Consider the following 13,597-nt stretch of genomic DNA (forward strand, 5'->3'; position numbering starts at 1 on the left):
CAGCAAGATCTTCAAGTTGTTACTATTGCTGAGGTATGCCATGAAGAGAGGGGTGGCTTTCTAATGAAGTTGTGCTGTAGTTCAAAGTTCTGCATCAGTCTTCAGGAGTCTCGCATTCCTCAACGAAAAGCATCAGAAGGTTGTTTGAGATAAGGAAGCCAAACACATACCCTCCAAACACACTTAATGCTAAACACTAATTTCATTTTTTTCATGCATTGGTATGGGCAAGTTCTGTATGACCGAAATGGTCAAATAGCTGTTAATTAAAACCAGCAAACAGCTTGTTTCAATTCTACAGAAGAAAAATCTGAAATTCTCTATAGTAGTTCTTCTAAGAGAAGCTGTCTTCCAGACGTCTAATATATGAATGAGTCTGTCTTCTGTAATTTCTCCAAATAATTTCAGCCTTCTGTTATTTTTTCCAGGATAAGATTGTATTGCTTATCATCTTACTTCTTAGTTAAGTGGTATTTTCACTTTATCAGAGAATTTCCCACTGTGTCTTGTTTTTCTAAATATGGAATGGAAAGGAAAGAGCTATCTCCACCATTGCTTTTGAATTGCAAACTTTCATTTAAAATATATCATTGCATACAGCTTTTTTTTTTTTTTTTTTTCCGTCCCATGCAAAAACCTTAATGGGCAAGTAATGTGAAGATTCCCTTTTGTAATTTCTCTGAGATTCTTAAAAATGGGCAGCAGGCAGGGAACCACATGATTGGTCCTGTACAAAAACCCAGGACAGTTGAAGCTGTTTGCTTTTTTGGTAGTTAGAGGACTTATAATATCACACCTTCGTACTGCAGTACTTGGCAATTGTTCCCTGAACCCCTCATTTTGTGGACATGTTGTGCAATCCTACTGGTGCTATGACCCAGAGCATTTAGCAATTTTTCTACAAGAGACCGTGTCTATTGAAGGTAATAAGAGGTAATTTGGATTGGGTCAAAAGTTGTAAGAATTTGCTTCCTCTCTGGCCCACTCTTCCAATAAATATTTTCATTACTTTTTTTTGGTGTACTTGCTCTTGAGTCTTGTACTTAAACTGTCATTCTGGAATGTAATGGAAATACGAGGTGGGTATTTAAAACCTTAAATTCAGCTAATTAAGATTTTCTTGTTTCTATGAATTTCATCTTGTAAGGCCTAATATTGTATTCTCTAATTATGAGCCATATTTCCTGTTTCTGAATTCCTTAAGGTGAAGAAGCAATACAGAAGCTCAAGATGAGCACATGTCCTCAGTCCACTTTTATTTTCTGAGCCCATCTTATACTGAATAAGAAGTCTGCAAAAATAGTTTGCTTTGTGAATCAACTTCAGTTAGCTGGGTTAGGACGGACGTGACTGGTATTTGGAAGCATCTTGAGATGGTTTCATAAGTAGGCATTTGAGCTAATTTCTTGTATTTGTGTTGGTAGTCTTCCTGATGTTTTCCATTTGAAAGAATATTTCAGCAGAAATGCAGCTAGAAGATGTGTTCAGTATTATTTTTTTAAGTATATGTTAGTGAAAGTACCAATTGCAAGTAATTTTTAAGTTGTCCAACTATTTTGTTTTTAAGTTTCCATAGTTTGATGCATGTACAAAATTGGATGGATGGAGAAATGCAAACAGAAGCTTAATTTATGAAATCTATAATAAGTTGCTCTCCATATTTTTGTTTTTGTTTGGTGTTGACCAAGTTGCTTTCTTCTACTCTAGCAGGAAGACCACGAAAGTTGTGGTTCCAGTTCAACAAACCGCAGTACCTCCGAAAGCTTGAAGTCAGCAGTAAAACCACGACGAGTTCAGCAATCTGCTTCTCCTGACCCTGATTTACCTCCAGGTAATCCATATTTTCAGATACTGAATTGCATATGAGTGAGAAAAAAATACCTAAATTTCATCCAAGTAGTTGCAGTGTCTAAGTTGAACTATTATATCTCTGTCCACCTGTAAATCCCATAAAGGTCAGTGAAATATTTGAACTTTTAATATACAAGCAAGTTGCCATCTAACATAGTTAATCCTTACATCTTTTCCTTTATTTTTATTGAATCCTTAAATTTACAGAACTCGTTTTTAATGCAAAATAGATTATTGTGAGAAACATACTGTAAGAATAGTGTGCTAGATTGTTAGATTTTATTCTCTTATGTTCTGGTTCTTCTGTTTCAGATCATTCTGTTTTCAGCTGCTCATCAGCTGCTCAGTAGTTCACATTAATTTCTGTTCTTGTATGTTTTCAGGCATGTTTTCAGATTCTTATAGTTTTAAAGCTAAGGTTTTTCTCTTTATGAGACTAATAATTCTGAGACATGTTTTTTATTGAGTCCTGTATCTACTGGTAGAGATGTTCACCACTTTTTTTTGTTTGTATTTGTTTTTCTAATGTGGAATTTGGGTCAGTTGAACTTGGAGATATTTATATGGTTTAAAAATGCCTGAGGAAGCACTTATTTAATTACTAATGCCTCTCAGCTTGCACAGAAATTTGGAGTACAGGGTGTTATTTAGGGCAGAAAAATAAAACTGGGGAGTACTGGAATGAATTGTAATTTGCATTATTGGGGAATGTAATTTTAGATGAGTTAAGGGCATAGTTTTGTGTCGGGCATTTTTTCTGTCTTATAGCAAAAAGTTTATCCTTGCTGTGAATCAAAAGAGAACATTTGAATTGAGTGTGTGAAGTATTATGTACTACAGAGTATCATCTTGGTTTGGAATAGGTACTTGAGGACCCAGATCTGGAGGCTTTTGTAAAGCTCTGAGATTCCATGAATGAGCTTTGGAATTGTGAAATGTGGCATCTAATCTGTCCTGCCATGGACAGCACTTTAGGTCCAGCAGCTCTTGGTGTTTGGCTCTTTGGATCCCACCTGAGATCATCAAGAGTCTCAAAGGCTTGCCAAAGAATTGGATGATTGTATTGCCTTCAGTGCCAGTTTTGGGATTTTAGTGCTTCAAATGTGTTTTAGTCAGTGTTATGTATAGACCTTCCAGAAAAGTATAGTCTTAGTCAAAGGCTGGAGATCTGCTTTGTGTGATGTTAACATGTGATGGAGTTAAACATTCCAAAATGCGTTTCTATGGATCCAGATGCAACAAGCACATTGAAAATTGGTTTGCATGTCATCTTTTTATGAATATATTGTAGTTCTTGGTGATTACTGTGCTCATAGGAATTGCACATATTGGATTTGCAATATTCTAGCAAATTATTGGATCTAGTGCTTTCTTATATTACTACTTGATAGATTCTGTAGATGTACTTTGTATTTCTATGAAACTGTAAGGCATTATCACCTCCTTCATTGTCATCCTTCATTCCTCCTTCAACTGGATAGAGTATGTGGGTGGTGAGGTATAGTGATTCAGAGGGTATTTGTGAAAAGTTTACCATATTAAATGGACTGTAAGTTTCTTTATATGTGGTGAAGTTCTCTAAATGTAGTTGGTTTTGGTTTTTTGATGCACAAATCCCACTGTTTAATATAGAAGTTCTGTGGTAAACAGCATCCATAAGGAGCAGAGGCCTCTTTATAGAAAGATTTTTTTCTCTGAAGCTTAGCATATAGGCTTGTTAAGATTTATTTTGCATATCTTGGATTTTAATAAGATGTTGAGTCATCTTCAGATTTGTTTAGTCTTTGGAAGATACAGGTGTGAGACGACTGCTGTAATTTGTTGAAAGATTTATCCTTTAGCTCTGCTGTGTTCCCAGAGATGGAGCTAGGCAGAGTTTAGATTAAAATGTAGCTCTGGCAACAACTCTGCTAAATTAAGATGTTTAGTTGTGTCTAATCTGATGACAAAAATTCTGTTCTGGACTCTGGTACTGGAATCTGAAACTTCATTCATAGGCTTTACTTCATAGGGCAGCCTACCAGTTTTGATGAATTTGGAAAAAGCATACATGAGGTTTTTGTGTAGCTCTTCAGGAGACAATTTATCTCTACAGGTTTCCCAGTAATTTTAAACACTTAATCAGAGAATACCCTACTTTTAGTGGCAGAAATGGTCATACTCTTTTAAAAATTAAAGGAATAAGAAGCAACTCCTACTTTTATTTAAAACAAAACCATTTTTAAAAAAAACCCTCTCTTATTATGTATGAACCTGTTTATGCTTTTATTACTTCGTTTTGAATTAGATTGACTTTGAAAGACCCTTGAATGCAAATATTAAACTTTTGAACCTCTAGAGGGACAGCTTCATTTTCTTCACTGAAATTACTAGCATGCTTTAAAATCATATTTAAATTTTTGGTTTGGATTTTATGCCAGCAACCTACATAATCTGCAAAATATCCCTATGTTGAATTTAAGAAAATCAAGAAAATGCTTTGTGCCAACTTCTGTTTATATAACAGTTGGTTTGTACCAGTCCAGTGATGAATGTGGGTCTCTTAACACCTCTTAATTATTGAAATAACACATTAGATTTTCAGAATTTGTATTACCTAATAAGATCTTGCAGTTTTAAGAAGTCAAATTTGTAAAAACAAAGTTATTATACACATTTTTAAAGTAGCTTTATAGATTAATATACCAAGAAGATAAATGCAGATTGTTAGAATTCTGGTAGCACGACTGTGTCTAAAGTTTGACTGTAACTGGGTTTCTGGATTACTCGTTTATGTAGACAATGGTGTAAAACATTTTCCACATTTTATTTTAGTACAGTTAAAATCCAGTTAAGATGACAGGAGATACTAAAATGCTGCTCTCCTGCTGGAAATAGCTTTGCTCAGAGGCTGACGTATACTCAAGAGCAGCATACTATGAAGCAAGGTGAATTATGATAAGAAGTGTGATAGGTATTTTACAATTAAGATTTTAATATTAAAATACTTTTGAAACATGAAAAATGTACCTGAATATTTTAATCAGAAATAGCAGTGGTAGCTGAAAACTCATTTTGCCTTTAATAAAAAAGGTGGTTGGAGGCTTTTGCATACTGAAAAGAAAAATGTTTTATGTCAGCTCTGTAGAACTGCATTTGTGGAATTCAAGAAAATCACTTATGTAAGGGTAAAATTTTCAAAATAATTTAAGGGGAAAAGTAATATCTAAGTGTGAAAACAATGGCTAGAAAAAGCAGAGTAGAATGGAAGTAGCAACCTGAGCTTGCCTCTACTGATCTCATAATGTTTTGATGTTAATTTTGAGTTTTATGTGACTTAAAGTTGTTGATATAAATCAGTGTTACTTAATGCAAGTTTTTCAAAACTACTCTTGATTTAAACTTGTATAATTAACATACAAAGTAAAGCCTCCTATAGTATATACTATATGTAATTTTAGATAGACTCTAGTGTTATAAATTTTAAAACACAACAGTTTTATGAATTGTTTTGTTTTAGTTTTTTTTTCAGAGCAAATGAGTTAGCTCTGTAGTTACATTCAGTATACATCAAAGTATATAAGTAAGGGTAGAATAGGGATATTTAATTTCTTTGCCACATTGGTAAAATGTGAGTGTTTACTGCATACTGGGAATTCACAGACGAGATCATTTTTCCAGTCACATTGTGTTAAAAAGAATAAATTAAATGGTTTTCTTCCCAACAGGCTTCTCTGCAGGTACTTACATCATTGGGTTGTTGACAGATACTGATTTTGTTATACCTCACAAGGGTTTTACTGGGCATGCTATGTATATATTAGCTTTTAGAATTAAAAAAGTACTAGGCATATTAATATTTAGATAACTTTTAAAAGTTTAGGTGAGAGGGCAACTAGTCATAATATATGCTTTCTTGAAAAATAACTTAGCAACTAGTGTTCACTTTTTAAAACCTATTTCTATGTATCTCTCATGTAAAAAAGTCTCTGTCTTCAAAATTCTTTGTCTACAATAACCCAGAGTCTCCTGTTCTGTTAATTAGTTTGGACACTGATTCTTGACACCAAAGGTTTATTTCTTAGACTACATTATGGTTCTAATATTTACAACTTCGTTTTTATACTTTGTTGTAATACAAGATGCCAATTAACTTAACTGAATGCCCTCTCATGAAGTTTTCAGTTTTAAGTTGATTTTTTTTAAATTAAAAAATAGTGATAGTTGTTTTTTTTTTAATTTTGATTTTAAAAAAGAATACTAGCTGAAAATAATGATTTTAGCAGTACAAGAATTTGACATCTTGTCTTCCTTATAACTCCTAAGTATTTGTTGTATTTTACAGGTTATGTTCAGAGCTTAATCAGGCGTGTTGTAAACAATGTCAATATTGTGATCAACAATCTCATTTTAAAATACGTGGAAGATGATATTGTTCTCTCAGTCAATATCACTTCTGCAGAATGCTATACAGTGGATGAGTTTTGGGATCGAGCATTTATGGACATCTCTGGTGAGTAGCTATTTTTTGGTTTCAGGTATCACAGTGGAGGCACTCTCAATATAGGAATTTGAAAGTCTAAAAAAATGTCTTTTGTTAGAAGTAAGATACTTTACTACCTCATTTCTTACTATTTTTTCCTCTTGTCCTTTACTTTGATGAGCCAATTATAATAGTGATTGATTCTCAATGCATTCTTGTATGATCACAGATAATTACACAACATGTTTTGTAGTCCTCCCTGCTCATACTTGCCATCCTTCTGTGATTGTGTTTCATTTTGTGCTCCCTGCTGTCTGTGAGTGCATAGGCAATCTGTTTTTATTTTGTGAATGAACAGTAGCATCTGAAGGTTTTATGTTGCAGTTGTTTGTTACGATCTTAAAACTACCTAAAGAGTTTGGCTGGAGAGGTAGTAAAGTGTGCTGTGCTAAAGTAAATGTGGCACGCCAGTTGCAAGAAGTGCTTCATTTTGCTTCACATATTCAGGAAAAAAAAAACCTATTTTGATAGTTTTTGCAACTTTTTGATTTTTATCTTAGCCTTTGGTATTTGTGTGACTCAGTCTTTGAATAACCAGCACTCACTTAAGTCTGGGTGTTCTTGCTGACATTTGATAAAGGTGGAATTTGGGCACAGTACAAGCATCACACAAGATCTTAGGTAGAATGGGCTATTTAATTAGTGGACCCATATCTTTATTCTGGCTAGAATTATTACAAAATAATATGACTAAATAACAAAATATGTATCATGTTAAGATCACTATAATAGCTCTTGTTTGCTTTTTAAGATTCAAAAGAAAACTTCAGGGTAAAATAGGCAGGATTCTTTCTGGGAGAATAATGAGATTAATACTGGTCTTATGCTTGCACATGGAGCAATACTCTTGCTTTATAAGCAGGTCTAAGGTATAGTGAAGGGCTGAAATTTTGAATTAGGTATAACAAAATTGTCCTTATTTCTAATGTATTCAGCTCAAAAAGTCTGCTTCTCTTTAGTCATGTAAGTCAGTACTTCAGTGATGATTTAAATAACCATGTGATTTTATCTTCTACATAAGAACTTGTATAAATAACTGATTTTTTTTCTTATGCAATATAGTTTTTAACCTATATACTTCTTTTTTAAAAGCCACTGATTTAGTGCTGAGGAAGATGATCAACTTTTCTGACTGCACAGTATGCCTTGATAAGAGAAATGCTAGTGGTAAAATTGAATTTTACCAGGAGCCTCTGCTGTACAAATGTTCCTTCAGGACTCGTCTGCATTTTACTTATGATAACCTCAACTCCAAAATGCCATCTATTATTAAGGTAGGTATGGAATTTTTTTTTTTTGTACTTGCTTGTAAAGTTTTCAGTTTTTTCAAAATATACTTTGAAATTTAAAGTAAAATGAAAAGCTAATGCTGTTGTATTTTACTAAATTTTTTTTATTGTTTTGTTCATATGGTGCAATTACTTTCTGTACAGTAACAGCATGTAAAGAACTATTTATTGCCCCTGCCCTTTTTCAGGGCACATTTCAGTTTGTTCAGAAAAGTCTTTTGTGTTTGTTCTGTATACTCTTTTTCTGTGTTGCGTGTAGTCTACTTACCCTTTACTCTTTCTTGTGTTTACATCTGTGCTTTTAGAATTATTTTTCTCCGGCCTTTAAATGTAAAATAGTGTATATGATGTTGAGAGATATGCTCTATCAAATAGAAACATTAAGATACAGGATGCTAGATTATTATTAATGTTAATTGGTACTTGTTTATTTTGATCCAAAGGTAATAATTTTTTTAAAGTCTGAAGTATTTTCTGATATTTCACCATTATGCTGTTATGCAATGATGAGTTCTACAAATCTGTTGAATCTAACAAATTCACTAATTCATAACTTTCTGATTTGTTGTATATATGGAGATTATGTGATCATCAGATTGCCTTTCAAAATAGTTAAATATTGAATGGAAATAGCTGTATTTTCTTACAACTGAAGTAAAAAGGAGCTGTTTTTAACTACATTAATGGAATTAATGCAAGGGTGCTTGATGCTTTTTCCAAATCTCCACTGCTAATGCAATTACTGCAGCGTCAGTGCATGTGAGGAGTAGCTTGTGTTCTGGTGGTTTGCTTCCCAGCTTAAGACAAAAGCCAACAGCACTCAAATCTTTTTCTTCATATCTTCATATCTGAAGATCTTTATATTGAAAACTTTCATGCTCTGTGCTTTTTGCTTGGTAAATCACATCTGTTTTTCAGTCTTGAGTGAAAGTTTCCAAGACTCCCACGTTTATAATAGCATATGCTCTTTTGATTTCTCTGTAGGGACTAGAATATTGTTGTATAATATTGACTACTGTGTTTGTTGCAAAGCTTTGGCCAAACTAACCTTAATGAGTTGAAACTGAGACTTCTCAGATGTGGACAGTTCTGAAATACTTGGATATGCATTTGTATGCCATTAAAATTGGAATGCTGTTCTCCTACTTTCAGTTTTAAAATGTAAATGGTGTATATAGGGGGATACAGAAAAACATATGTAAAATGATCAGAGGGTTTTTGTTTTTTTTTTTTTTTTTAAATTGTCATGAGATGAGACAGGCATAAGAGTCAGCTGATTTTCACTGGGTTGTCAGTCTTGCCTCCTTTATTTAGAGCAGCACTGACATTTGTCTGACCATCAACTAAGACATCTCACTGCGTTGACACAAAGCAAACTGAACAAGAGGAAATACCTGGTTTTCTCCCAGGTTTAGTGAGATGAGCTGACATGCTGAGAGCCATGAGTTCCACTGGCAATGTAAGAGTAGGATGGTGATGGGGGCAGTACTATGAATAAAGACTAGAAGTGCAGCATCATTTCTATTACAGTTCTATATAACACTATATAACAGTTCTATATAACTATATAACAGTTCATTACCTAGTATTCCTGTTCTCCATTGTGATATGTATCCCTTCTGTGACTTCTAAAAAGACTTTTGGAAAAATAATCTGTTTTCTTTGAGGTCCCTTCCAACCCAGCCAATTCAATGATTCTATGATTCTTCCAAATCCTAAGACAGTTATTCACTTCTTATACCCCTTCTGTTGTTCACCTTCAGATAAAGGTCTTTGAGCAACAATTTTTAATCAGCTAGCCCTGAAAAATTGAAATTCAGGGGAGTAATTTTTAATTTCCAAAATCTATCCTGGAATTTTACATGCTGATCTTTTAAAGAGAATTTTAAGTAGCAGAATTCTGAGATATAAAATCTTCCAATGATTTGTAGAAATGGCTGCTCATTCTATAATGAGCATTCTAAATGGCTCACTCATTCTATATGACTGAGGCTGTGGCTTTATTAATAAAAGTACTTTAAGTTTGATAGTGAAATTTTAGTCGTATAATAGCATATTTTAATACAAATATCTAATTTACTCCTGTATTTTTACCTGCCTGTTAATGTGCAGTGTTGTTTACAAAGTAATTTTGTATGTTTCATGAATTGGATTGCATTATGGCCAATGCTGATGTATAGTTACCTTGCATTTACATTATTTTCACCCACAATAGTTAGAAACTAGACCTAGAGTTAGAAATATGTCTAATTTTACAGACTGTTATTATAAAAATTTTGTGCAGCTCTTATATTTATGAAAAATAGATTCCTTATGTCTCGTTTATGACTTTATAGTATGATAACATCTTCAGGAAGTATTGTAAATTATTTAATAAAATAGCTAAAATACTTAAAGGATATTTTTTCATCCTGCTGATTAGTCTTTGCAAAAGCTTGCTTTCTTTGCTTTTTGCAAAGCTTTCTTTCATTTAGACATCACTACCTGATTGCATGTTTGAACTAAAATATATGGAGAAGCTAATTTTCTGGACTTAAGATGGAATGAATCCTTCTTCTTCCTCCTTTTTCTTGTCCACTTGCAACAATGTTGGGAATAACATTATTAGAGAAAGGAATAGCAATAAAGGGCTTTGTCTATTATGGTGGATGTATCTTTTCTTTACCATACAGAGATTTTTATAAAACTCTGTGATGAAAATAAAACTTCATTCAGGTGCACCTATGTGACTTGTTCTATAAATGTTTTCAACAACAATTGTAAAAAGTATTCAGAAAAATTATGTGAAATTTATTTCATTTGACTTTTCAACTTGGAGATTTGTTTTGTGGCAAACCAGTTATGGACTGTTGTTTGCAGCCTTTTATCTTCTGTTGTACTGCAGCTTTTGTTTTTAGAAAGTAGAATGCACGTCCAAAGTGCATTTGGAGCTATACTGTTTAAAAGTTGGCTTTAATGATGACAGAGCTGTGTTATTATTTGCTTTTGTTTGCTTTCGTTTTATAGATTCACACATTAGTTGAGAGTTTGAAACTTTCAATCTCAGATCAGCAGCTTCCTATGTTTATACGTATAATGCAGCTTGGAATTGCTCTTTATTATGGAGAAATAGGAAACATCAAAGATGGGGAAAGTGAAGATTTGATTTGCCATACTAAAGATACATTGGGAAATACCACAGGTAAGTCCAGTTTTTACTTTTAAAAAAAAAATGTTAAAAACATTTATTTCTTTGCTTTTTATAAGTGTACGTGGCCAAGGTTGGTCACTGCAAAATACCTCAGCAGCCTGCAGTTTGTCTGAGCCTGCTCATTGTGCTGGGTAAGCATACAGTCCTCTAACATCTTTTGCATGTTCTGTTCTGACATAACTTTATCTAAAAAGATGCTTTTAGGGATTGTGGCACAGTAGGGTACTTTGGATTTCTCTCTTGCTATATTATGGAACAAGGCACCTGTCTCCTTAGGCAGCTTCAGCTTTTCTCTGTTACCTGGTTCAAATTGGGCTGCTGTGAGTTTCAAAGTGCTGCTTTACCACCTCTTTTTGAAACTTGGTACTGAGAATAGATTAATCAACATTTATTCTCCACAGCAAAATATGACTATGTACCACGTTTTCAGTAATTCTGCCCTTTCATATTGTCTACTCTCCTATGCTCTTTATTTTGTATAACATATATTCTCTCTTCTACATGATCTTTCAGGGTAACTTACTGCACATGACACTTGTGCACTGATGGGGTTAATTCTATATAAGCTTTTGTGATGGCTTCCTGTCTATTGTTTCCCACATATTTTTAGGGATACAGTAAGTTCTGGATGGACAGTAATGCAGTTCTAGCTGTGAGCCTTTTCACTCCTGCTTGAATTTTATGTGGCTTTGCTAGGACCTACCAACTTTGCTACTTTTTTTTTCTAATTGTATCATGTGATGCATTTGAGTGTTGAAGTTTTATGCTAGGTGAATTGTTAGGAAATTGCAGCAAGATAAGAAAGGCATATAGGTGATTAGTTTATATTAAAAATCTAAGGGAAATAAAACTTCTAACTTGACGTTAGAACTTAAATACTATACTATTTCTTTGCTTTTGTATACAATATACATGGGATGTTTCAGAATCAAGCAGTCATATTGACTTACATCGTACTATGTGTTGTTTTTTTTTTCCCAGTAATTTAATCAAGAATGATCTTGAATATCCAAACTTGAATTTGAAGTGTCTTTAATGTATCAGGCACTAAGTAAAGTAGAAGAAGGATGCACTCTTATTCCAAATTTTGAACTTTCTTGGTTTTATGCTTTGGTAGAGCAGAAATATTTTTCAAAACTGGGAACTTACTTCAAGATTTGTGTTGTAATTTTAATTTCCTCAAGAGATAAGTGTTGGATATCTTTCCAAGTTTGAGTTTGGACCGTGGGAAGTAGGAAGAGATACACACCACAGAGCCTAAGCATGATGACTTCTACAAAATCCTTGAAATTATATGTGAAGGTGATGTGGCTTACATTTATTGTATTACCACAGTTTTGAAACTTTGTGAAACTACCAAATTATTTTTGTTTTGTTAAAGAAAGGTATAGTTTTAATTTATATAAGTTTAAGAAGTTTTTAATTGATCCTGTATTGCTGTCTTCTCTGGTTTCATAGAAATAAATTATTGAGAATATGACAGCAGTGGAATTTCTTTTGCCAAAATACAGCCTTCAGTGTTGGTTGGCACAGATAACCGTTTCACTCATGCCAGATGTAGAATTCTCTGTCATGCTCCTGCTATGTGGAACTGAGCAAATAAATCAGATGTCTGTAAATAGTTCTGTTATATTTTTCTATAACACATAAATAGTTTTTTGCACTAGAAACTATTTGCCTAAGAAGAAATATGGAGTTTGTAATGTAAGACATACGATTAGAAGTACCTAATATCCTGAAAATAATAACTGAATTTTCTTCTGAAACTTAAAGCATACAGTAATTTAAAAAATCATTGTGTTTTTAAAGAACTCTTTGCATCTAACAAACCCTTTAATTGTACTGTTTGCATGCGAAAAGGTGAAGAACTTGTTTGTGAAAAGTGGCATGTGAAAAGTTGTATTATCCTTGCTTTCAGAGAGGGTTATCTTTGTACCATTAATATCTTTCTTTTGTTCCTATCAAAATTCACCCAGATTTGGCCAAGTTTTCATGCCGTAGAGAATTACGATGTATCTAGGGTAGGACCACTTGACTACAGGAAAGACATAGGAAGAAGAGAGAAATCATATGAGTGTGAGCAGCTGGGACTGGTAGGCAGTGAGTTTCAGATGGAAAGGTTTAAGGATTGGAGCCAAATGTTAGCTGGCCAAAGAGAAGACTGGGATGAACAGCTGTAACTGTCAAGGACCATGGATGTTGGCTAAGAGAAGCATGTGGTCTTGTTTGGTTTCTTTTAACTGGGGAGTGAGTTGGGTGGTGAAACAAATATAATTTAAGGAAAGATTAAGGTTAAAACAAAAGGCATCTGCCTACAAGTACTCACTCCTTTCTGCATCTGGAATGGAATTCAAGATTTGTATGTCCAAATATGAGTAAAATGCCTCTTGTTATCCTTATTTCTAATATTTGTCTTCAGGAAGGTTGAATTGCAGTTGTTGTCTGTAAATTTGTAGAGTATTTGTCGGTGGGTTTTTTTAGTTTTATTTGTTTGTTTTTAACAACTGTGAATGTGACTTCCTAGGTTTTTTTTTTTTCATAAAATAGCCATCTAAAAATGAAATGATGTCATGTAGCTTTACACTGATGTACTCAGGAGTTGTCAGAAGGGTCAGAAATTACACTAAGGTTGTAATGACAAGAACTACCCGGGAGGAAATCTGTAGTTTCCTATGTAATTTCTAGTCAACTACACGGTACTCAAACATTGTCATTGTTCTGAATGATATGATCCTATCTGACAGA

At 33.5% G+C, this 13,597-nt stretch overlaps 1 protein-coding gene across 1 annotated transcript in view; it reads left to right on the plus strand.

Moving 5' to 3' along the window:
- The window catches only part of VPS13B (vacuolar protein sorting 13 homolog B), a 417,894-nt gene that overhangs the window by 35,282 nt on the left and 369,015 nt on the right, over positions 1-13,597 (plus strand). Inside the window, 4 exon segments of the mRNA XM_030444536.1 lie at positions 1,711-1,831; positions 6,176-6,343; positions 7,466-7,647; positions 10,669-10,843. Coding sequence (XP_030300396.1) covers positions 1,711-1,831; positions 6,176-6,343; positions 7,466-7,647; positions 10,669-10,843 — 646 coding nt within the window.

Source organism: Calypte anna, chromosome 2 (assembly GCF_003957555.1).
Source record: "Calypte anna isolate BGI_N300 chromosome 2, bCalAnn1_v1.p, whole genome shotgun sequence".
Classification (NCBI taxonomy): Eukaryota; Metazoa; Chordata; class Aves; order Apodiformes; family Trochilidae; genus Calypte; species Calypte anna.